Source organism: Nilaparvata lugens, chromosome 1 (genome assembly GCF_014356525.2).
Source record: "Nilaparvata lugens isolate BPH chromosome 1, ASM1435652v1, whole genome shotgun sequence".
NCBI classification, from domain to species: Eukaryota; Metazoa; Arthropoda; class Insecta; order Hemiptera; family Delphacidae; genus Nilaparvata; species Nilaparvata lugens.
The window spans coordinates 88997861-89024792 of NC_052504.1; the positions used below are offsets into that span (position 1 = coordinate 88997861).

The following is a 26932-nucleotide window of genomic DNA, read 5'->3' on the forward strand; positions in this document are numbered from 1 at the left end:
AAATCCCGATGTTCATCACCTGTCTGCTTCGTTGGTGAAATGAATGCAGTATTGTACTTACATCAAAGTTATTTATTCGTGTATCGTGCATAATATTCTTATTTACTTTAATACAATTAAAGATCATGTTTCTTTTTAATTCAATTAAGTGTAAAAGCTGACGAAGCTGATTGCTGGTAAGTTTATTATTCAAGGAAGGAACTAAAGTGATTTTGGACTTGGTTATAACTTTAGTGAAAGAACGTGCATTGTCCTAGTTTTCATATGGCTGCTATTTCAGAAACACGGTTAGTCGTGATGCATGACATTGAAATAAATCTAAGCTTTTGCCTTGTAATTCAACCTTCTGGCTAGATGAAATTATAGATTTGAAGCCAGTTAATAAATCAATGATTTACTCTGTTGGTTTTTACACCCATGAGGTAACAAAATAATGGCAGAATATAACATGAAATGTGTTACTCCAGCTATTTTTAATCACTGTGGTAAACAATCATTGAGTGGTAGAGTCTATTATTAATGTTTTATTAAGTAACCTGTCAAAAAGACTATAATTATGCTTACTGGTAGAACGTACAGGCTATTTTGGAACCTAGAGTTTGTAGCTTTAAGATGATACAATGCTGGTTGCAATATGATCACCAGTGCTCCATTAAACAGTCTAAACACAGAGACAATAGTAGCAATCTTGAGCTGTCTTGGAAATGCAGAATTTAAAATTTAATATAAATTAAAGTTTCGGACATTTCCAATCCTCCTTTGCCGCGGCAGATAGTAAAAGCTACTATTGTCCCTATGTAGGCTCCTGTGGAGTCACATTCGTATAATGAATAATTATTGATCCTTGTCATGTTGAAGAATATCAACCTGTATCTAATTGAGTTTGGTGCTCATAAGATATCAAGAATTCTTAAAGCGTGATTACCGGTGTATTATTGTTTATTGGGTTGTACACGGCAGGTAGCCTAGTATAAGAGATGGCAGTTGAGAATTTCATAGTTACGTAGGTAATAATTATTGGTAGTTTCAGTTTCAATTTAGTTACGGAATCTCCACAGAATTGTTGGTTCATTAGATGGTGCCTCTATTGGGAATGATCAACGCTATTGAACAATCCGTTAGGTACTTAAACCCATGAATACTTGGGCCAAGCCATACAAAGCGTTTTCAAACGTTTCGGCAAGGCAGGAAGCTCTCCGATTGGCTAGCTGGAAGCTGAATGGGTTGGCGTTCGGGAATCAGATGATAATTAGCCAATCGGAGAATTTCCTATCCTGCCGACTCGTCTGAAAACGCTTTGTATGGCTTAGCCCTAACTCACATACTTGTAGTAATCCCACTAGAAGCCTTGCAGCTGTGGTCGTCATTTGTCTCATCTGGAGGCCAGACGTCCTCCCAAAACTCCATCATGGAGTATTATGCCTTCTGAAGAAGGTGGCTCTTCAATGTTCTCTTGAAGTTTATAGGCTCCCTGCACCTTCTTATCTCCAAGGGGAGCTTTTCCTTCACCCTGCTGGCAAAGTTCTTCCCCGGCGAGATTCAATGTTCCCCCGCGTAGGTCGATTCCGGATAGCAACACAATTATGTGAACCCGACAAGTTTATTGATGATAAAAAGAACATTCAGGTCCAGCGTGTCGTTCTAAAAGATAAATTTTATCATATACACTTCACTGGAGCGATTTTTCTCTATGATTCTGATTGATAAGGTTTGATCACGTCAATTCTTATTTGTGAGGCTCGCGAACTTCATGTCAACAACAGTGAGGAGCTTAAACTTGAGGTCTCTTCACACTTAGCCACGCTACGCTGAAATACGTCCTTCCACCCAATGTTAAATCCAAGCTACGAATCTGTCCCGTGCACATCAGCGTAGCGTTCAATTTTGGGAGGTACGACGCAACGTCTTCCGATAACGTATTTCAGCGTAGAGTAACTAAGTGTAAAGAGACCTTTAGGCTCACGCTGATTGGATTTCAATTGAACAGATCTGACAAGCTCTTCCTGAAAAAAAAACAATCTGTCGTTTTGAAGATTTTCATTGACATCCCCGATTTCCTAATTTGACATTCTTCCCTTTTCAAGCTGTTTTTGAAACACGTTTCTAAGCTTGACACCACGCACAAGAGGAAAAAGATTCAGAGTGAAATTCAAATCATTTCATGAGCTGTTACAGGATGCAATGCACAATGACCGTATACTTGAGGAATGTCTCAAACCTTACTCACTTACTCACTCACTCAATGGCGCTACAGCCCATCCAGGGCCTTGGTCTCCTCGAGAATGCCTCTCCACTCTTCTCTGTGGACGCCTATTTTACGAAGATCATCTTCTACAGTCTTCTACATCCTCCAGCCAGCGCTTTCGTGGACGTCCTTTCAGCCTTCTTCCACCTGGGTTTTCTTTGAAGACTCTTAACGGCTCTTGAATCGCTCATTCTTTCTACATGACCTAACCAGCTCAAGCGTCTCACTTTCATCTCATATACAACAGGTGGTTTTCTGTACAGGTCACGCAGCCCTTGATTCGAACAAAATCTCCATTCTCCATCAATACATACTGGACCGTATATTCTCAGAATCTTTCCTTCCCAAATGTCTCAAATCATGTTTCCAATCTGAAGGTTACCACCTGAAACATTTTATTTTTGTCATGCAATATTCCAAATTTATGAAATAAATCTTTTTTAGATTAATTTAGTTTATGTTCAAAAATAAAAAGGTCTTAGAAGCTCTTTCAAAAACATCCGTTTCTCAGTAAACACCTATTATAAATTAACTTCCGTTAATAAAACAAAATGAAACTTGTAGCACCCTTTATTTATTAAAAAACTTAAAATAAATAAAGGGTGCTACAATTTTCATTTTGTTTTATTAATTTAAAAGCAGCCCATTTCAATAAGTGTTTTATTAACTTCCGTGTTTATTCATTCAATTTCAAGTGAAAAATAAATTATACAGTTACCTATTTATTTGTAGTTGATGCGGATTTTCACATATCAGTGTAGAGCCAGTGAAAATATAATTCCTATGAGTTCTTATGAGACTATCTGCATTCAGCCTGGCCGAACGAGTTTGAATAGTTCCATTCTCGAACCTTGTCAGTACTTTAGGATGCTGTTATAATTTTTTCAATCAAACGTTTCAGGCACTTTCCAAACTCTTGATTATGGGTAAGAAGAAAAATCGGCAAAATTCTGATATGGCTGTAAACGTGGATTGTACCGAACCTTGGGATGCGACAAAGAGTGCGGCTGCAACTACAGGTTTGTTTAAAAAAAATTTGTTGATAGTTTCATATAATTTATTATTCATTAGAAGTTGCATTTTTAATTGTGATGCTCTCAAAATTAATTGTGTTGAGTATCTTGAGACTCGAGTTGGATAATTGTGTTACTAGGCCTAGTGTGCTATGACTTTCTATTGAATATACAAATTCATATTAATTTTAGATTATACAGTATTTGCCGAAAATTATGTGAAACTCTTAGTTGTAAACTTCAATGAGAAAGAACCAGCACTTATTATAATGAAGATTTTTCCAAATCGATTGACCTTGTAATCTTCTAATATACAAGAAATATTAATCATTGCATCTTACTTTCTTCATAAGGATACTTTTCACAAAATATACATAACCTATAACACTATCACTGAAATTATTCTAGATTTAAAATTGTGTGCCGTCTAGACTTACTAAATCTCATTAATCGTTTATCTCTTCATTTCAGAATCTGATGAGTCCTGTAAACATATTTTGAAAGTTTTGAAAAGATGGAAAATATCTGAGAATTTCAAAAACTCCAGGGAGAATTTGCATTGTGGCTACTGCAAAGCATCTTCAAGTCAGACAGATTCAAAGGTAAATATTTCGAATTGAAGTTCTTTACAGCAATTTTGGTTCATGCACTATATCTTGAAAGCTTATCTTTCATAGTTATACTAGAAAATATAGCAAGTTGATGAAACTAGAGTATTTTCTGTGTTTTAGTGGATGTGATTTTGTATGAAAATATAAAAACTGAATTAAATTACTTAGGTAGACTATTAGAAATTAGGATATAACATCTTGTATATTGGTTTTGCAAAAATGGTATATTGGTTTTGCAAACAGTTTTCACCTTCAAGCTACTTCAGCATATATGATTTTCAAAATGTTGTTGTTCACAGTTCCATTATATGTATAGTTAATTACTATTACCATTTACTATTCTTAATAATACTTTCAATGCGGAGCAATTACAGAATAATGATGTTTTGCCCCCAATGGTATTAATTATCTTGTTCTTTTCTTCTTGAGGTATCTTGTGCTCTATAGTGAGGTCCACATTATAATGGCAGTGTACGATTGACAATACTGTTGCTGTCCTTTTCTATCATACAACAAAACAGATAGCGCTATCTCTCTCTAGCTTTGCAATGTTGTCAGTTTGCCAGAATATTTTATTTTTACTTTTAACAGCGACTGTACAAAAGTAAACAATTCAATATCAGTCGCCATTTTTTTCTTCATTCTATCAAAATACTTGAGTACACAAGTCCTATAATTGATTTAAAATGTATTTTTGAAACAATGAAATAATGTTTAGACATTACCGTCTATGAGAAACACAAATTAAAATACCTGAAATGACATTTTAAAAGTTAAAACTAACCGTCCTAGACTTCATCCATGCTACAGTTAGCCTACACGTATAGGTTAGACCTACTCGTACCGGTATAAATAATATTGAAAAGTTTTTTCAGAACTATTTCCATTGAAATTACTTATAAATTTCTTGATTAATTTGACATTAAATTGATTATTTAATCAAGGAAATGATAATTATTATTAGATCAAATTTAATGGGATGAATTGAGTAACAGCTGTGTACACTCAGTGGCAAAATGTAGAGACTTGGCAACGTTTTTCTCCATCTTTCTTCACTGCCATTATAACGTGGACCTTACTATAGAATGTCAATTCAGAACCTATCAAGTTTCGGAATGTTCAGTTCTTGTTCCATCAATTAGTAATAAATTAGATTATAGGTTATTAAATATCATGTATGAAATTTGAAGCTGTTGTATTTGAATGTGAAATTATTCTAAGCTTACTTGAACGAACACGTTTGATGGTTTTCAGAAAAGTCTCCAGCTATGTCTTTCCTGTGGAGCTAGCTCGTGTGGATCAGATGGAGAGAATCATGCAAAACATCACGCTGACACCCCCCGCAGCGATTCCCATTATCTCACTATAGATTTGGAATCATTATCCCTATGGTAGGTCGATTTACTAGCTATCATCATTACCAATACATTTATAATAATTATAAACAATATGAATTCACCATTAATTTTTTGTTACCTGTTGATTTGTTACAGTAATATTGATAGTAAATATAACTAGTCACCCAACTCTTGAAGTGTTTTAAAATAAGTTTCATTCATTTATTTTTACATTGAATAGTAGGCTACACAAATCATAGAATGATTGTTAAAGGATTTACAGGCTCAGCTCAAAAACTATCCCATTCCCGAGATTTTATACAGGGTGTTTTAGAAGTAGTGTCGAACATTTTAGGGTATTGTTCCTGGATGATAGGAAACTACAAATGTCGTATTTGAAGTATCCAAAACTCAGCTGTTCTCCTTATAGCTGCCATTTTGTTTTTTTTTCACTTAGGAATTTTTATCTCAAGAACGAAATGTTGAACGAAATTAAAAAATTCCATGTAAACATTCAAAATGGCGGCCATTTTAAATTTTTGATGGCGAATTTCACGAAAACCGTTCCACTTTACAGAAAATTTACAGGAAAGTTAGCAAATTTTATCAAGATTTCAATGATACCTTATTTATCAAGATTGGTCGAAGAATAACAGAGAAATTAATTCTTTTCGTACTGCATGCGTGCACATGACAACTAGATCATCTGAAAAACATTGTAAAATCAGCTGTATGGCCATATGGAGCCATACCGAGTTTCAAAGCTTCATCTTAAATACAATTGTAATTAAAAATTCAATATTGGTGTTTAAATGGTGAAAAGTGGTCATACATGCAGTACGAAAATAATTAATTTCTCTGTTATTCTTCGACCAATCTCAATAAATAAGGTATCCTTGAAATCTTGATAGAATTTGCTAACTTTTTTGTCTCTTGTACATTTTCTGGAAAGTGTACGGTTTTCGTGAAATTCGCCACCAAAAATTTAAAATGGCCGCCATTTTGAAAATGTACATCAAAAATTTGTTATTTTATTTTTTAAAGTTGAGTCTTTATAGCATAAATGTTTATGCCAAATTTCAGATCAATACAACATCTCGTTCTTGAGATAAAAATTCTTAAGTGAAGAAAAAACAAAATGGCAACTATAAGGATAACCGCTGAGTTTTGGACACTTCAAATACGACATTTGTAGTCTCCTATCATCCAGGAACAATTACCCTAAAATGTTCGACTCTACTTCTGAAACACCCTGTATGACTCCAAAACATAGGTTATTTTTAATAACTGAATAAATTTATGTCCAATTTCTAGTCCGAAAAGGATTTTTTCAAACTAGGAATATTGAAATCATAGTAGATTAACAACAAAATGAAATTGTAATATTGCACTCAATTATCACTGGATACTAGAAAGATTTTCTGATCCGAAATATACTTGTGAATGAAAGCAATTTGTATTGCGAATCGTAAATACAAACAAAACAATTAAATTGTATTTTTGCATAAATATAATATTTATTATTTTGATGATGTTCTACCAAGATCTGGGACAGGAGGGATATAAAACTGACTTATAATCTCATACTGAATAGTCTCAAACACAAATTTATTACTTGTGAAAATCCATTGATTTTTAGCCTACTAATATGTTTGCTGTCTGGTGTAATCAGCAAATATCCTAAATTTAAATCGGGAGACTGTTTCATTAAAATACAGAAGTCGTGTATTAAACCAGTCCTGCAGACTGACAGAAGTCCTGTAAAATTTCATTTCTGAATAATTGAATATGGAAAAAAGATGTCCACAGCTCTACAGATTAGACAAAAGTATCTCAAAGCTCGTTGTAATATCCAAGTCTAGTGTAAGAGAGTCATTTTTCTACATTTTAGGATTCTAAATTTTTTGAGACCGGCCCCTGAATCTGAAATTAGTAGATATTGTAAATACAGTATTGTGAATGTTTCTTAGGGGCTGGAGTAAGTATTTATTTGTGAATAAATAAATGAAACATAAAATAGTTTCATTTGTTTTATATTTGGCAATTCAATCTACTCTTCTCACATTATGTTTATTGTACTCATGTCGCAATAAGTTTTTGGTAGCTTAGGGCCGCTTTCCGAGCTCGGGATTTAGCTAAGTTCTAGACTTTAAACAGCTGGAGTCAGAAAATTAGATTTCCAAAACGGGGCGTAGTCGCAGTTTTTATTTTCTCATATAATTGGAAACGTTTTTCCTTGACGAAATTAAACATTTCTAAATAATTCAAAATAGCTGAAACGTTAAACTATCTTCTCTTTATTTTATTTTGTGTTTAATTTTCTAGTTTTTGAAATTTAATTCAAACGTGACTTAGATAATGACTACGACTACGCCCCGTTTCGGAAAGCCAATTTTCTTACTTCAGCTGTTTAAAGTCTAGAACTTGGCCAAATCCCGAGCTCGTAAACAGGCCCTTTATGTTTTTTTTTATTCCTCCAATGCACACTGAAATCTTTGGTTTGCGCATGGATTATGAGTTGAAGTATGATACAAAACTTCCCAAATGGGATGGGTATATAACCCTTGACCGGGAAGCAATCGTAAACCTTGGTTTAAGTGCAGTAGCATATACTTATATTTATTTTTGGTAAAGCTTTTTTGTATTTTGTTTTTGGAAAATAAAATTCATTCATTCATTCAAAAAAAAAACATTCAAAAAAACCCTAGACCATCAATTAAACCTTGCCAGCTTGTAACTCTGATTTTATTGAGTGTGATGGAATGATTCTTGTTTTTCAGGTGTTACGGATGTAATATAGAACCCATCATTCCTCAAAAATGTCGACCCCGCATTGATGAGATCATAGAGAAAATTAAGAATGTTTCGGAAAAACATCAACCACCTAGAAAGCCACCATCAAGTACGTATTCTTCGATTTCCTATACTATACAATCTATACTAACTTCGAATTGATTACTGATTTCTAGACAACTAAAAAACAGACGTTTGCTGTGAAGACAAACTTTTAATATCGGGGGACCGAGCTTTGCTCTGGAGTGTAAAAGCATAGAACATTTGTAACGAAAGATTGAATTTATAGTTTATATTTATTTATTCATTTTCTCAGTCGTACAATTATTTTTACAGTTATATGAGTAGGCACAACAGGCTTATGTCCAAAACTGTCCCTTTTCAAATTATTTATACTACAGTCCAAATCAAAATCTAGATTAAGCTACTATCACTCATCAAAATAACAATTTATTCACACTTCAAAAAACAAACACATCAATTACAAATAGATATACTATGAATTCGATTTAGAATTATATACTATGTTTGCTATAATATTTGTTAATATACTATGTACTATTCTACACTAACAGCATCTAGTTACTATTTTGGACTAGTAAACATGTTTTCTAAAAAAATGAGAAATAAACGAAAAAAGTTTTTCTTACTGAATTTTTCTTCTTGTGAGATCAGCTGAATGATCCCACACATGCACTCGTTCACTCACTTCCATTACGGTATCGACAGACAACAAAATTTCCAACTGTTTTTCCAAGGACGTATTCATCCTTTTAATGTCCTTCAGCTAGTTATCCCAGGGTTGAGACCTAGTGCAATCGAATTTTCATATCATAAACCTACTTTGTTCCAAATTTCGTGAGAATCGTAAGAGCCGTTTTTGAGATTCGTTCACATACAGATATATAAACATCTAAACAGAAATTGCTCGTTTAATAGTATAGGATAACAGCCATTTCATTTGTAGTCATATACAACGTTCTGTAAAACACTTATTGTAATGGGCTGCTTTTAATTAATAAAACAAATAAAACTTGTAGCACCCTTTATTTATTAAAAAACTTGAAATATTAAGTTTTAAAGTTCTAAATATAAAGTTCAACTATTTTAAGTTTTTTAATAAATAAAGGGTGCTACAAGTTTTATTTTGTTTTATTAACGTTCTGTAATTATCGCATATAAAGTCCATGTTTTTGCCCTTATTACATCAGTTTCTCTATAGCTTAGTTATAAAGTATGTTTTTTTTTTAATTTTTATATTTTATTTTTTCAGATTCGGCTTCTGAAAATAAAGTTCCCAACAAGTTCAACAACAATCAGTTCTTGGCATCGAATAAAGAGGATAAAAAAGCACTGCCAGTCAATTCGAATAAAGTGAAGGTACAGAGATCTATTCATTGTAATTAATAATAATTATAATGATTGGGATTCATTCAGAATTGAAGAATTATTTTTTGATATTTTGCATTATTGAAATGCAGCAATTAATCACAGTTTTGATATACTGATTATAAAAATCAAGTTTTGAATAAATTTGATAATATTTGAAATTTATTGAATACTTCGAATTTTGATGTATTCAAATGAATGATCTTGATTGATGTTGGTGCACCGAATAATATAAGAGAGAGTCAATGTGATGATATCCTGCATCCGTCTAACAAGATGTCATACTATCTTGAGATAAACTGAAAAACGTCATTAAATAATATAGATGGATTCACTCATAATTTTAGGTGGGCTCCGAACCATTATCCTCAAGAAACAGACGCACTTTAATGAGACAACTCATCTCAATCATTCCAAATATACAACATGTCTCACAAATTTGAGCGTAATTGTATATTTTAGTGAGATCCAAATGCTGAAATACATTTAAAAATATAATTATGTTTTTCCTTTATATATTCAATCATAGTATTAGTATCACAGTTTTTCTTTTAAACAACTTTTTCATATTAAATGTTGAAACAGTTATTTTTTAAGATTCTTCAATATTCAATAATATTGATGTTGTCTTCCATGACGAAGCACTTCTGTTGAAGTCTCTATTGACACGAAATTTCTAAGCAAATTATTCAAGAATTATTATTACATTTTTTCAGTGTTCAATTTGGCGTTTCCATTAACCTTTTCAAATTCAGAATTATAAATTGTGTTTTGTTTTTGCAAGTGGAATCACCACTACCTTGTTTCGGACGATATTTATGTAGGTTAAACTTATATTATTTAGGCACATCTAAAATTAGGCGATTCTGTTTATTATAGGAACACTCACACTGAACGCGTGCACTCACTGGTTGTGTTCAGAGTGTGAGCAGCCATATGCAAGTCACAACGTGTTCCAATGGCACTTCACAGATTTTGTATTTCGGCTCATGCATGATCTGATGTGCACTTGCACATATTGCATTCAATGTGATCACATCCTTACTGGATTACTTTCGCAGGGACTGTCGAATCTAGGAAACACGTGTTTTTTCAATTCGGTTCTGCAATGCCTGGCGCAAACGCCCGGCCTGGCCGAGTGTCTGAGGGAGATGCAGCAGGGCGGCGAGCAGATATCCATCAATCCCAAGGACTCGGAACCAATCGTTAGTAGTGCTTTCAATATTTTCCTTAGTCTGATTCACAATATTCCCAAGGACCAACATTGGGCTCCATCCATTTTTGCAGTGTGAAACTGAAAGCGTTTCTCTCTCGTATTATTTAAATAATATTAACCTAAACTTCCATGCATTCAGATTCCAAGAACGAGGAAATCGAAACGCTTCATCGTTGGTTATGTGCACATATCCTTAAGGCTGGACTCTAACAACTAGACAAATGTGTCGAACATGATTCAACGGACACGTCTTTGAACGAAAAATAAATTCACGTGAAAGGCTGGGAACGAAAGCTGGCTGACAGCAGCAGCTAACATTAAATAAACCGCTGGAAAAGAAAAATAATTTAAAAAAATAATAAAAAAATACGGTAATATATAAAAATAATGTTACCTCTGATAGAGCAGCTAAGGAAAATGAACAAAAAATCCAAGTAAACAAACCCAAATAAACAAAAATACAAAACATTTTACCTCCGAAATTTTTGTTGGAAGCCTTTTGCTGATGACACAACTTGTATGTCAAACATGAGTGCTCACTCATGTTCACTCATGTTCGATACACTTGTCCTGTGCTTAGTAAGGCGAACGAAGAAGATATAATAATGTTTTTTGTGTAGTTGAGAAGTTGATATTGTGGTAATTATTCATATTGAATGAAAAAGACTAAGAAATTGTCAAAAAACCACTGATTTATTGATAATTAGAAAGACCGGTTTCGGTTATTACATGACAATGTATTAATGTCAATGTATGAATGTAATATGACATTCGGTATGACAATGGTGTAATAACCGAAACCGGTCTTTCTAATTATCAATAAATCAGTGGTTTTTTGACAATTTCTTAGTCTTTTTCATTCAATATAATAATGTTCAAAATTTGAACAGAACATTGACTTGAAAATTATGGAGTCAGATAAATTTCACTCCCTATTTAAATACCATCAGATGAACTATGAATGGGAGGTTTCCCAAATTCTCCAAGACATGTCAGGGATTTTGATTTCATTTTGGTATGGATTGAGTTTTAATCACTAGACTTGGTTTTGACTCTTCCTATATTTTCTAAGACATATGTCGGGAATATTCTTTTAGTTTTGATACAGAGTGAATTTGAGTGATGATTTAAAGGACTAGTTTTGACTTTTCCTAAATTTTCCAAGACATATGTCGGGAATATTGTTTCATAGAAATAGAAAGAAAAATAAAAATCTCAGTACTCTTTTTGAATTATTTAATCACAACATAATAAATAAATCATAGATGTTGTGATTGAATAATTCAAAAAGGGTACTGAGATTTTTATTTTTCTTTCTATTTCTATAAAAAGTAGCCCTATACAGAAAAGAGTTGAATATTGTTTCAGTTTTGATAAGGAGTAAATTTGATCGATGATAAACTGGAATTGGTTTTGACTATTCCTAAATTTCTAAAACATTTATGTCAGGAATGTTTGTTGTGTCGAATTTGACGAGAAGTAAATTAGAAAGATGATAAATACTGGACTTGATTTTGAATTGTCCTAAATTTTCCAAAACATATGTCAGGAATGTTGTGTCAAATTTGATGAGAAGTAAATTTGAACGATGATAAATACTGGACTTGACTTTGAATTTTCCTAAATTTTCCATGAAATGTCAGTTTCATTTTGATAAGGAGTAAATTTAAATGATGGACGACTTGGTTTCGACAGACGGGTACCCTGGAGAAAGGCGGCGAGAAGAACACGCCAGTGAGCGGAGCGCTGCTGAAACTGATATCGGAGATGGTGTCGTCGGAGGAGGGCGGGGGAGGAGGATCGAGTGACGTGCGGGGCAGACAGCACGTGGTGGTGCCGAGGGCGCTGATGACTGAACTCGGCAAGAAGTGTCCGCAGCTCATGGATGGAGATCAGCATGACTCTCACGAGCTGCTGCGTCAGCTGTTGGACGTCGTGTTCAATGAGGACCTCAAGGTAAAAAATCATTCTACTAATCTATTATATAAAAGCGAAATGGCACTCACTCACTGACTGACTGAATCATTCACTCGCAGAACTAAAAATTTACCGGACCAAAAACGTTAAAATTTGGTAGGTATGTAAGTATGTTCAGTCGTTTTATCGAGAACAAATGAACAGAAAAATTTTCAAATTTGGTACAGAGGTTTAGCTAGGGTCTAAAAATTTTGTAATGAGATGACTTTAATATTTCATCAAAGATACGCCCAAAATCATCATTTTTCCAAAGTTTTTCTCCGCTTTTCTGCGTTTTCTCTGTACTTTGACTTTCTGACGGAATGAAGCATGCTCAAATGAAAAATGCAGACGAGCGAAGCGAGCCCGCTGATCTCATTCTTGGACAATCCAGCCGGGGGTCCAGGGGGCGGAGCCCCCTTGCTAGACGGATATGGCGAGTGAAGCGAGCCTGACGGCTAGTAACTTATCAAATTATTAAATATTCATGAATTACCGCGGTAGCATACCTTATTGTATAATATGAATGTATTGTGAATTGGGAAGAAAATGTGTTCTTAGACTGGGCACTAACGGTTGGACATGCATGGTAAACATGCATGTACATGCATGTTTCATCGTGTATGTTATGCCATCAGCGAGAGGCTTTTAACATAAAATAAACAACCAATATCAATGAATAAACCACTGGAATATTACAAATTATTCTGATGGAAATTTAATTTAACATCAAATATAGCAGCTAAGAAAAAATTTACAACAAAAAATCTAGTTTTTGTGTTAGTTTGTATGATTGACGATAATACTTTTGAATGTTTTCTCTAACCAACTTAGTTTTCAACAAACATTCTTTAATCATTGAGTTGACTTGTCAACGAAATTGACTGTATGTTCGATTATGACTATTACGATTATGAAGTATGAATATACTATTATGACGTATTGAATGGATTGTTTGTATGTTCGAGGATAACTTTTGAATGCTTTCTTCAATCAAATTCCAATTTTTTACGTACATTCTTTGAACCTTGAGTTCGTGGGCTCATAAAGTCATGATATTAAATGTTCAAAATGATAAATTATATTCTATCGTTGAGAAAATATATATTTCAATGACTAAATCATACATATTCATAATTGATATAAACTATTTTGCTACTTAATTTTATTTCTACATTGTTAAAAAACGATTAGGCAACTTTGCAAATTTTATTTTGCAACGATTAGGCAAATTTGCAACTTTGCAACGATTAGGCAAATTTTATTTCTACATTGTTAAAAAACGATTAGGCAACGTTGCGGGAGCTAGAAGAGGATAGGGCTATCTTCTTTGTTGAATGATAGCAATACGAATGTAATTTATTTACTAGGTAAGCTCAAACAATCCATAGATGGAATGAAAAAACAGACTATTGCCCAAAGCTTCTTCAATTTCCTAATTTAGTTTCAAATTGTCCAAATATTATACATAGGTTATTTTCATTTTAATTTCTACACCAAATCACAATCTGAAAATATAAATTAGAATAAAACAAACAATTTTAAATTTCGATAGATTGATAATGAAACTTTCGTTAAAACATTGAACAAACTTAAAATTTACAATAATAAAGAATATAACCACATTTCGAGCTCAAAAATATCACGTAAATTTTATGTTAATCAAACACTTCCATTATAACGCGAACCTAACTATAGTAACGTTGTTTGATATCAAATTTTGTTATCTGCTCCATGTCTATTGTAATTTTCATTTATTGGAATGAATGTTTTGTTTCAGCGTTACCGAGGAATAATCCTGGATAAGTATGGACTGAGAAAGGCGCAACCGGGAGAAGTGTCCGAGGAGAAGCGCAAATGGCTGAAGGGGCTGGACAACCTGGTGGTCGAGCAGTTTGTGATGAAGCCCTACGAGGTGTTCCGCGGCACCCTGGTCAGCGAGCTGCAGTGTGAGGAGTGCCTCAACATCTCCTCGCGCGAGGAGAACTTCCTCGACCTCAGTCTTCCCGTCAATGTTGAAAAGGTTTGTACTCTCTCGGCAACTCTTATCATCATTCATAAGGTGGGCTGTCCACTAGAACCGTTTTCGTTCGAACTAGCCTCGGCCGAAAATTACCAAACGCGACCGAACGATCCCCCATCAAAGAAAGAAATAGGTGCTCGTCCATTGCGACAGGTTCATACTGCCGTTCACGGCCGTCTCCGGCCTATCAATTTTTCGATACGAATTGAATGGGATTTTCCGGCTCTATCCGGCCGAACTAGCTAGTCGAGCTGAGACAACTAAGTGTTCCTAAAATTGTTAAAAAATTGTTTCACAGTCTTGTTTGTTTTTGTTTTTTGAAGTTGTTATGTTTTATAAAGTTGTAACTATGGACAACGGAAAGTTGATAAGTTTGGTTCAAGAGCATGTTCAATTGTGGGATATGCGAGACAAAAGATATCATCGTCGTGATGTTCAAAAGAATCTGTGGACAAAGATTGCTGAACAAATAGGATCTGAAGGTAAAATTATCGTAATGAATAACTAATTTAGTGGATATTTGTTTATTCAATTTTTAAAATCTCAATATAATCATTGTTTATGAAAAATTTTGGTGGCTATGATAGAAGTTAATTCGATAATCGGCAACCAGCCAACTACTGAACTAGACTGACGTAAACGGTTCCAATGAACGACCATTTTCGGCCGAATTAACGGCCGGCAGATTCGTCCGATCCAACGGCCGAACGGATCGGTTGAATACAGTTCCAGTGGACGGTTACCTTAAGGCTTCTCCTTCTTTTTCAATTTAACAGCCTTCAGTGCTCTTTCACTTCGTACTTATCCTAGAGCTTTGTCTATAGTGAGGTCCTTGTTATAATGGCAGTGGAGAAAGTCAGTACTTTTTGTAAACTTTGTGTGGCGAAGTTGAAAAGCCACACTTGAACATGAAACGAATTGAACGTAGAACCGGAACTAACATAATCCTAAAGCTAAATATACTACATAATGGAAACGCAGACTTGACACCTTTGAAAACTGAAAACATCCTCATAAATCTTTAGTAATCTAATAGGGGTCAAGCCACATACTATACATTACACGCCAGAAGTAAGTTTTAAAACCAAACTGATATAGCAACTCTTTTTCCTTGAATAAAATACCCATCTGCGATTTTTATCTAGTGAATGTGTTCTTTCAGTAGAATAATATTTTTCGGTAATTCTTCAAAATTATATTTTTAATATGTGAATATTTCCTATTTTAGTTATAATAATGTGAAATATTTCTTCTATGTTTAGTTTTGAAGCATCTAAATTTGAAAATCTACTTTGTGAAAATAATTGAGGACTTAGGTTAGGTTAGGTTAGGTTTGGTTAGGTTAGGTTAGGAATTTTGTGAATTGAAGAACTACTAGACTTGACCTATTTCTATGTGCTATCTAAGAGGGAGAGCACAAGGTTACCTTATTTTCCTCTCCCTATCATTTTGATAATGTTCTTATTGTATAAATGAATAATTAACGGTTGGTTTCTCCTTGTTTACAGCCGCAGCCTCCCGCTTTCGCCCGCCGGAAATATATGAACCAAACGAACTCGATGAACGGCAAACTGCCGCTTCCGCCGAAAGTGAGTGTCGAGGAGAGTAATACGGAGGAAGCGGCGGCCAAGTCACCGAAGCGGGGCAACCGGCGCGGAGTCAAGCGCAACTTCCAGGTCATCAGGGACCACGGAGAGGGCAGCATCACTGAGGAAGAGAAGAAAGGTATTTGCAAAGATTACAAGCAACCTGTTTATGCTGATAATTTTTAATAGCATAGAGAGAAGATAGCATAATAATACAGAATGTTTGAAAAAGAACTCCTTAGTTTTGATGTGTCATAGAATCTGTAAAAAGTTATATACACTATTCTAGTTTGTGGTGTTTGATTCAGCAACTGTCCAAGTTTTGCCCCCCTGCAGTTGGCAGACCTGCTTTACCTTAAGACGGCGCCAGGGAACAGTTCCTTCAGTTGACACTCGCTTTCCGGGAAGGTGGATAGGGACAGCTCGCCCAATTGCTTGGCCACCACGAAGCCCGGACTAAACCCCTCTGGATTTTTTTTTGGGGGGACACACATAAAAAATGTTGTGTGCAGTGAAAAAATCCGAGACAAACCATTTACGGGAAAGAATCGCCACGGTGGTTGGGACAGTTACACCTGATATGTTGGTGAATACATGGCGAGAGCTTGAATAACGTCTCGGCTTGTGCAGGGCAACAAATGGATCCCATGTTGAAGTGTACTGATGTTGAACAAAACTTGAAGATTCTCTCTTTCATTGTATGTACTTGTTGATGAAGTTTTCCATTAATTTACACATTAAATTTATACCTAAAACTTCTTTTCAGAGTTCTTTTTCAAACATCCTGTATATCTCATGGTATTGGGCGTTTATTATGTTCTAAATTTAACTGTTAACTCAAGCTCATCATAGTCCTAGTAGTTTTTTTCGAACTATTATGAAACTTGTAATCTCTCATAATGTGCCGTTCTTACACTTTTCACCCGGCAAAAACAGCAATAAATAGATAGTAGTCGACTTGAGTTAACAAAAACTCTGCTTAAAATTTATAACGACCTATACCATGGGATATCTTCCTATGCTATTTTAAGTCTATGGTTTCTCGGAGATCTTCATTTGTTGTGTGTACTTTCGAAATTATAATTTTATATACATATTCTTGTGATATCTCTTCTCTATGGTAATAGAGACTGTTATGAATGAGTGTGAAATAAATTTGAATTGAATGTTATTGTGATAGATGGTCAGCTGTGTCCTGACTTCGTTCTTTTATTATATAGAATATTTGGGTAGATGGCTATTGGGCTTTTCTTGAAGTTTTGTTGATTTTATTTATTCTGTTTTGCAGAATATAACCTACATTTAGATTAAAACTTGGTAGGTTTCGGTAGGTGCCTGTTGGTCTTTTCTGAAAGTGTTGTTGGTTTTGCAGAAAACGACGCAGACGTTGAAGACAACGTGGAGAATGGCGTCGACGATCAGAAAGAGGTGTTCGAATCGGGTTACAGTTCAGAGAAACCGGAGTCGTGTCGCACGAGTCCGACGACCGAGAGTCGGCAGGACAACGGAGACGCGGACGACTCGGCCTGCGCGAGTCCATCTGCGCAGTCGCAAACGCAGACGGCCGAATGCAGCCAGCAGAAGGCGCAGTCAGCTGCCGTATCGGCTGCTCTGGCCAATCTGAATCCCCAACCGCTTGCTCTGCCTTATCCTGAGTCCGAGAACAGCTCCGATTCGGCCGGCTCGCTGCGAGCGAACCCCGGCTTCAGTTCGCCCGATCTCAGCACCGAAAGCTTGCAGGACATCGGCCTACTCAGCCAGGACGACTCGCAGTCCTATCAGTGTCCCACTGGCCCAACCATCACCGCCCTCGATGACAACACTAGATTCGATGTGAAACCTTCAAGATTCGAGGAATTGAAAGAGTTTGATAACACTAGATTCGATGTGAAACCTTCAAGATTCGAGGAATTGAAAGAGTTTGATAACACTAGATTCGATGTGAAACCTTCAAGATTCGAGGAATTGAAAGAGTTTGATAACACTAGATTCGATGTGAAACCTTCAAGACTAGAATTGAAAGAGCTTGACACATCTTTCAGAGCAGAGGATGTTAGTCAGGCGACAGCAAACTCCAGTAATTCAAAAGACCATCAATCTGGAGATCGTACCAGCTGCCTAAATGAATTGAATTCAGCGTTGAAGGCGTTAGAAGCAGATTATAGTGATTGCGAGCAACGAGGCTACAACAGCGGTCCAACGATCGATTTCGAATCGGAATTGAAAGCTCTAGAAGATGAGATATGTACATCGAAACCACCCTGTCTAAATAATCTGGCAGAGCCCGAATCTGGAGATTGTAGTGGTGGATTAACGATCACTCCCATTGACGAGGTTTCTGATGATCAGCTGGAGGCTGGCCTTCCGTGTCTAGACTACATCACACCGATCAGTCGATCGAAAGAGAGTGAGGAGGCTCCATGCGGTAACTTGGTGCTGAGACTGTCGGAAGAGGAGCAGGCGTCGAAAAGTGTGTGCTTCAACGAGAGTGTGATGAACAGTCGGCCGGGGTCGAGGATGGGACAGCACGCTAGGAGTAGTCCGGTGGGTGGCCACTCTACTAATCCGCCCGTCGATGGTGGACTGGTCGAAAAGTTCCTCGAAGACATGATTCTCACAGAGAAGTTGAACAACGGACGCGCGTCGCCGCCACAAGGTGATCCTCCCAGCAACAGTGGACATTTGGGGTTTGTGTTGGTCGGAGGCATTACGGCCACCGCTACACCGCCGTTGTCGAGTGAATGCATGCGCAGTGTGAAACCGGCCTCGCTGAACATTTGCTGCAAGGACGAGGAGTGCGAGGCGGCTGCGGAGGGCGAGTGTGAACCGGACGTGAGTGCCGAGGTGTACAAGAAGCACATGACGCTGGCGCCGCGCTACCAGTGTGAGGAGGGCGAGTGCTCCGTGTTGTCCTGTCTCAACCACTTCACTGCCATCGAAATGATGGCCGGCAACAATAAGGCTGGCTGTGACATGTGCACTAAACGACACAACAAAGGTCAGTCTGCCCCTGCTTAACCTTTAAGGTCTCTTCACACTTAGCTATGCTACGCTGAAATACGTCTTCGGAAGACGTAGCCGTCCTATGTCCCAATATTGGGAAAGGAAGACAGAACATAGAAAACATTATTTCAAATAACAACTAACCACCTAATGACTTACTAAACACTAACTAATTAATAATACGCACAAAAAAACTAACAAAACCTACTCTAGAACATGGTTCGCCATAGTGGAGTAGGTCAATTTCCACACAGAAAAAACTAAACAAGTAGAGGACACATTATAAGAATTTTTTGTAACTATTGTATGTAATATTGTAATTCATCTAATATTTTGTGTAATTGATGTTGTAGTTTTAGTTTTTTGGGAAATAAACATTTATTTATTTAATATTAGAAGCTAAGCTACGCTGATATGAAAGGGACAGATTCGTAGTTTAAAATTAACATTGAGAAATTGAACTTATTTCAGGTTAGCGTAGCTTAGTTAAGTGTGAAGAGACTTACGTTTACTAAACGATTGTGTGTGGTCAATTTTGCTTTTCAACTACATGATCAACCAATCCGATTTTCATCTGTCTTGAAAGCTGTAAACGTATGTACATGAAAAGCCTTATCCAATTATTATCCCTCCTGTTAAATTGAGTTTCCTGGTTTTCTCTCACAGCCAACTATGTTCAACCTTGACTATTACTTTACATTTATATTCAGTAACAATGTGAGGAGTATCTTTGCAGCCACTTTATTTTCTTGACTTTTATTTAGTGAGTGGACTTACTACTGTTTTCGTTTCACAAGGCTTCTAAATTGCAATGAAATATGCTCCTGGAGTGGAAAACAAGAATTGGATGAATCGCTAGTTCGTAAATCAATATTTTCATACCTTCAAGTATCAAATTTGCACTGATAGATTCATGAGAGTAAAATTCAATTGACAAAAATACATGAGAGTGAAATTCTACCGACAAATTCAAGAGAGTAAAATCATAGAGAAACGATAGCATAAGTAGATATCCCATGGTAAGGGCGTTTATGTCGCAACTTTTACTGTTATCCCAAGCCGATAGTTCACGTAGTTCTTTCCTATGCAGCTGTGTGACGCTGGTAGTCTCTCAAATTGTGCCGTTCATACACTATTGCCCCAACAAAACAGTGAAAATTGACAATAGTCGACAGTAATCGGCTTGAGATAACAGTAAAAGTTACGACATAAATTCCCTATACCATGGGATATCAACTTACGCTATTGTTTCTCTATGGTAAAATTCAAATAACAAAAATCTGGTGTGGCGCACTCACACAACTTTCCTTGCCGTTATGAAAATTGATCACCTGACGCTAGTGTAAACGCGCATCTCAAGGAAAGTAAAAACTTATGAGAGTGAGATCCAACTGACAAAAAATGATAATCATAAAACCATAAAGAAGGATTTGTTTTTCCACTTCATAGAATGTATTTCTAATTCACTGGAAAAATAGTTACAAACAAGAAGATTTGAATTTAGAAAAATTGAAAATCATGAGAGTGATGCAACTGACTTATCATATTCATTTTTTTCTAACAGGAAAAGAGAAAGATGCAAAGACTGTTTATACGAACTCCACCAAACGACTGCTGATCAGTAAACCGCCGCCCATACTTATACTTCATCTGAAACGTTTTCAAGTTCAGATGCGCTCCTTCAGGAAACTCAGTTGTCATGTCACCTTCCCACTGGTATTGGATATAGCTCCGTTCTGTTCTAAATCTTGTGAGGTAACTATGATAAATCTTCGAATGATGTTGACATAATTGTAGCACATGACTCGGCTTCATCCAGGGGCCTACTTGTAACAAGTAGGTTACAAGTCTTGTTGCCAAACATGGTTTTGGAGAACAGCTGATTACAAGCGTTTCACAAAAGCAGAATTGTAAACTTGTAGTTACAATGAATTTCTACAAGTTTACAAGTGATTTGCTTGTTACGAACAAGTGTTTCACAAAGATTTTCATTGTAGCCAACAATTTTTGTCGAAATTACTTGTTTATAACTATGAAATTTCTACCGAAGTGGAAAGCTATGTAAAGGATTTACAAGTGATCATTAAAATGATTTTAGATATTCAATAAATATTTCTAATAATCAAAAATGCCCTATATTCCTCTAAAATTCATTATTTTGAAAATATATGCATCAGGAAATTGAATTTAATAAATTTTCAAAATAGTTATTAATGTGTATTAATGTGTTACCTCATAGGTTATGTGTACTATAGTATATATACACAGTATATATAGTATAAATTATATATAGGACATATACTATAATATATACACAGAGTACATATACTGTGTAGGTTACAAATTCAGCAATAAATGAAGTAAACTGTACAAAAAACATTATATTGCTTTCAAATATTTTCAAAGTAATAATTGAAAAGTACAAGTAACCTTTATAAAGGATGAAAAGAGGTAATTATCATGAAAATAGGTTATGTTTACTAATGAAGTACTTGTAGACTTGTAAAATTGTAAACTTGTAGATCATAAATTTTTGTGAAACGTGAGTACTTGTAAACTTGTAACTACAAGTACTTGTTCGTAACCATGGTTGGTAACAATACTTGTTCCTTTGTGAAATAGGCCCCAGATGTTTCAACATCAAATATCAACAATTTGTTGAATGCTAGTAGTTTTTGCAATAATGTATTTTGTTGTGGAGTGATAATAATTGTTTTGTCTATTTCAGTGGACAATTTCAATGAAAAGTCTCTCCAAGTGAACTGCTGAAAACGTTCTGTTCACCCAGTTGAATGTATAATTTGAATATTTTTTAGGATTTAGATGTGGATTTTTATGCCAATAGAGGTTTGTTTGTAGAAAATGCTTCCCATAGTAAAAGTAAATTCATATGGCTCTTGTTGGTGGAGTCTCTTGCGGGAAGGTCCCACCGCCTGAATTTATATAATTCAAGCCGTCAATGGGCCGGCCTCACGACTGTCATACTTCAGCCGGGACCGACAGTTTAACGTGCTCATCCGATAACAAGGGAGTGGATCTGATTAAAAAACTTGTTAGAAAGCTTCCCATAAAAAATCATTCATCAAAGTTTCTAAATTGGGGGTAAATTGAATATTGAATGTTTACGGACGTTGTGTAAAGTATTTGTTTGAGACTCATGCTATAAAAACGAAGAAAAGATCTCAAGATTTTATAAGTTGAGAATTCGTCAAAAATTATGAAAATAAACTCGTCTTATTGGTAAAAAAATTAATTCAAACTGAACCCTTTATCTTTGATTTGAATTGAATTCAATTTAATTATGTACTGTTCTATTAATAAAAAATATGTTTATTTGTTTTCCAGAAATTACTAGAAAAAGGCCAAACTCAACTACTGTACTCACTTTATGGAGTAGTTGAACATAGTGGAACGTTGCATGGAGGCCACTATGTAGCTTATGTCAAGGTAATTTATCTTATTTATTATCAGTTATTTTTGTCATTTAAATTTAAAATAATTTTTCCCGAATGATGTCTAGAAACATACCTGTTACAATCAGAAGATCACACGTATATGGTACTAATAACATAGAGACAATATAGCATAAGCTGTCTTCTCTCTATGCTAATTCCCTACGATTAAAGGCTGATTTACATGATGCCAATAGCTGGCATGCCAGTTTGGATATTGACTGGAAGGTCATTGGCAAGAGGCGACTGGCATGCCGGCGTGAAAGCGGTATCCTGTTTACACGTTGCCAGCTACTGGAAAAAGTCGGATGTGTTGGTGTGAAGGATTTTTTTAGATTTTCGACCATTTAGTGGTTTTTATTAGTTCTTTTAAGGTACAATAATTAATAATTCTAAATTGACTGCTGCAAAGTCTCTTCAGTTTAAAAATCATGGCACAATCAATATGTTGATAGCTCATATAAGATCCAATTGAGTGGGCGTACCAGGACAATAGAAGCATACCATATAGTATGTCTATGCTCATTATTGAATCTTTCAATTAGATAGGTCTACTGGTAAACAATTTTTTCAAAGATTACTTGTTTAAATTATGATTGTTCACTTTATTGCTCCTCCAACTTTTTTGTATTGTAAAATATTGATTACAAAGAATTACTAGTTCCCTTATATTATTTTATTTTATAGACGACTAGTCTAATATTTATCCCATTATCAAGTATCATTATCAATTTTGACTTTATATAATGGGATGAATATCAGGAATTAGTGTCTAAAATAAAATAATATACGGTAAGGGATCTAGTTATTGAACTTTCAAGTAGCCCTAACAAAATACAGAGTGGGGCAGAGAGAGTGGACTCCTTGATATGATCGGTTAACTGTATAAAAACCATACAAGATTATTACAAAAGCTTTTTATTTCTGAAATATAAATACAATGCCATTTATTTTTCATTAAGTTTTAAAAATGATATCGACCAGGTGACGACCTTGACGAGCGATGCACATATTCAGCCGTTCAATGAAGTTTTCAAAAACTCTACGCAGCATATTTGGCGTTATTCCAGTGATAATATCAACAATTGCTTCCTTAAGGGCTTCCAAGGTTCTTGGTCGAACTTTAAAAACCTCAGATTTGAGATAACCCCAAAGAAAATAATCGCATGGGCTTAGATCGTGGGAGCGAGGGGGCCATGAAACATCCCGTCGTAATGAGATCAAGTGGCCAGGAAACCGTTGTTGCAGAAGTTGGCGAGAGCGACGGGCGGTATGAGCCGTGGCACCATCCTGTTGAAACCATAAGGCTTCCATATTATTTTCCTCACCATACTCTTCAATTCTGGGGATGAAAACGTTCTCCAACATCTGACAATAGCGCACAGCGTTCACAGTAAGGTTGCACCTTCCGATTCAAAAAAGTAAGGGGTCAATTATGTTTATGGAGGACACAGCACACCACACAGTCACTTTTGGAGAATGAAGAGGTTTTTGGTGAAGATTTCGTGGGTTTTCAGCTGCCCAGTAACGAAAATGTTGTTTATTTACTGTGCCCGAGAGGTGAAAATGTGCCTCATCACTAGACCACATAATAGTGCTGGGTTGTAAAGTAGTGCCAGTATTGCATTGCAAGCATCTGTACGTTTAACAAAATCTGCTGGCATCAATTCTTGAACAACCATCAACTTATACGGGTGTAAATATTAAGGTCTGAGTGTAAAATTCGCATCACGTTCTGACATTCCAAGAGCAGCAGCATGTTTCCGTGCAGAGCGCGATGGAGATTGTTCAATAGACGCTCTCACCGCCATTATGTTCTCTGGTGTCCTCACACTCTTTGGTTGTCCGACTGGTTTTCTAGGCAGTGCAGATCAGGTCGCCCATCCATTTCCTTCTGGTTTTAGCATCGGGAACACTATCATGACGATTCAAACCAAACCGTCTACGAAATGCACGCTAGGTCGCCACCACACTATCCTTATTTTTAAAGAGCGTTTCGACTACAAAACCACGATGCTCGCCAGTCCACGGCATGGTCTTTACTAAAAATGGCGTCTTTCCCCCCACCACATGAAACCTCTCCCACTCCGCTAACTCGCGCGCGCGCTCTTCAGTGACTGATTGAAACTAGGGAGTCCACTCTGCCCCACCTTGTACTTGGAAGTAACATAGAGTATTCGATTTAAAATAGTATTTATCATAACTATAAATATTAATTATTAATCAAATGATTAAATTTTCAGGTTCGTGAAGGGGAGCAGAAGCCGAACCAACCTAGGGAAGGCTCCTGGTACTACATCAGTGATTCGCATGTATCGCCCGTCAAGGAAGAAGCTGTTCTCAGAACGCAGGCTTATCTTCTCTTTTATGAAAGAATAATGTAGAACTATTAATTGGGTCGAAGTGAATTTTATAATGCTCCTTTACACGATATTATAACTATTTTAATAAATTTCCTATTCGTAAATAATTTTATTATTTGGTTTATGATTTTAAATTTAGATGAAATCCTCATTGTACAGTCATACTATTTATGAACTGGATAATCTTTTTAAAAGTATCTTGTAAAATATTCGAAACGGGTCTTTTCATTTTAAATTATTGATAAAGATGCTTTGTAATTTGATTGTAATAAACAAAATGTTACCTTAAATTGAAGATGAACATTTGCATGATTTATAAGATTTTACTGAATTATTGTGTAAGCAACGTGTGTTTTTATGAACCGCATAATATTACCATAGAGAAGCAATAGCATAAGTAGATATCCCATGGTATAGGGCGTTTATGTCGCAACTTTTACTGTTATCTCAAGCTGATAGTCCACGTAGTTCTTTCCTGTGAAGCTTTATGACGCTGGTAGTCTCTCATATTTTGCCGTTCATACACTCTTAGGCGGGATGCACACCGGAGAAACGCATTTCGTGAAGCACTCTTTCTTGAAACTAGTACCATGCAATCCGTTTCACTCGCGCATGCATACAAAAGAAACGTTCCCTGCTCAATCTTATCAGTCGATTGCGAGCAACTTTCGTTTCACGTTTCCTGAAACTTTTTTCACAAAACGCGTTTCTTCGGTTTGCATCCAGCCTCACCCGGTCAAAACAGTAAAAATCGACAGTAATCGGCTTGAGTTAACTGTAAAAGTTGCGACATAAACGCCCTATACCATGGGATATCAACTTACGCTATTGTTTCTCTATGGTAAAATTCAAATAACAAAAATCTGGTGTGGCGCACTCACACAACTTTCCTTGCCGTTATGAAAATTGATCACCTGACGCTAGTGTACCTGGCAACCTGGCAACTTGACAATTTGTTTTTGTTTGACAATATTATTATGTTTGTTTTGACGGTGACATAGTGAAAATGTGTCTTGAGACCTGATATTACCAAAAAATGTTTTGTACAGCTTCTTTGATCTTTAAGTTTTTCGATGAGCCCCGTCACTAGATATGCATAGAAGAGTGTTCTATTATTATAGAAGGGTACAGAAAACGTCATGCAGACTCCGTAGAAAATTATCATGTCCACTTTCTGGACGTCTTTAATTGACTAAATTATAAGCTACTGATTCGAAAGCTGGGTGATAAATTTCCTTCACCCGCTTGCTCTTTCAAAAAATAAGTTCCGTAAAATGTGTTTTTGCAACATCGACATCGCAATCATAACCACCAATCATAAAATCAAGCTCTTCTTATTGGTTTATATTAAGTTCTACCTACAATATGCCGGACATGATATAATGCTACCTACTTTTTGTATTGACCATTATAACATTACTGTATTTTGAGTATGTTCTTCCAAATGGGAGGATACAAGGATTGTACCTTTGATTGCCAATCTTCAACCAAACAAATAATATATTGAAATGTTTCTAAAAGCTAGAGACCTCGCGAATAGTATAACTCCTGGCCTTCTCCTTGCGACTGCTGTTGTCTAAAATGTGAGTGTAAGGAAGTCGGCAATCTACTTCTTGACTCCGAGAACTAGGTTTCTAGTCTTATATTTAATTTTGGACAGGGCATATTATAGAGAGAAGGAATTATGTGAGTGGGTGAAAAATTTGGTCTAATTTCTACCTGATCTGATCACTTTCAATGTTTGACCAAAATTATTATTGCGTCTTAATACTGAAAGTTGACATATAGGTGTATATATATTTTTCTTTATAAAATAGAATTATAGTACCCTTTGAAATTAATAAAATGAGAGATTAAAAATACAAATTATTAAAGTTATAATTAGTATTCTTAATCTCTTATTTTTTATTAATTTCAAAGGTTACTATAATTTTATAAGGAAAAA

General features: G+C 35.6%; 1 protein-coding gene across 2 annotated transcripts; it reads left to right on the top strand.

Annotated features, from left to right (window-relative positions):
- Positions 1 to 25277, top strand: LOC111060735 (ubiquitin carboxyl-terminal hydrolase 16). 2 transcript variants are annotated; one of them, XM_039419543.1, is made up of 14 exons: positions 1 to 176; positions 3147 to 3264; positions 3730 to 3860; positions 5124 to 5260; positions 7987 to 8108; positions 9273 to 9379; positions 10450 to 10593; positions 12300 to 12560; positions 14341 to 14583; positions 16092 to 16308; positions 17542 to 19167; positions 20737 to 20927; positions 22518 to 22619; positions 24868 to 25277. In XM_039419543.1, exons 2-14 carry the CDS (start codon positions 3168 to 3170, stop codon positions 25006 to 25008), a joined length of 3519 nt encoding a protein of 1172 aa, XP_039275477.1. In that variant the 5' UTR covers positions 1 to 176; positions 3147 to 3167; the 3' UTR covers positions 25009 to 25277. The 2 variants fall into 2 exon arrangements, with proteins under 2 accessions (XP_039275477.1, XP_039275476.1); XM_039419542.1 differs by having other exon boundaries at positions 19 to 287.
- Positions 25278 to 26932: the final 1655 nt, after the last annotated feature.

Coding starts and splice junctions, on each gene's coding strand:
- LOC111060735 (XM_039419543.1), top strand. CDS start 3,168: ATGGGTAAGAAGAAAAATCGGCAAAATTCTGATATGGCTGTAAACGTG. Junction 9,380..10,449: donor TCAATTCGAATAAAGTGAAG/GTACAGAGATCT, acceptor TTACTTTCGCAG/GGACTGTCGAATCTAGGAAA. Junction 10,594..12,299: donor CCAAGGACTCGGAACCAATC/GTTAGTAGTGCT, acceptor TGGTTTCGACAG/ACGGGTACCCTGGAGAAAGG.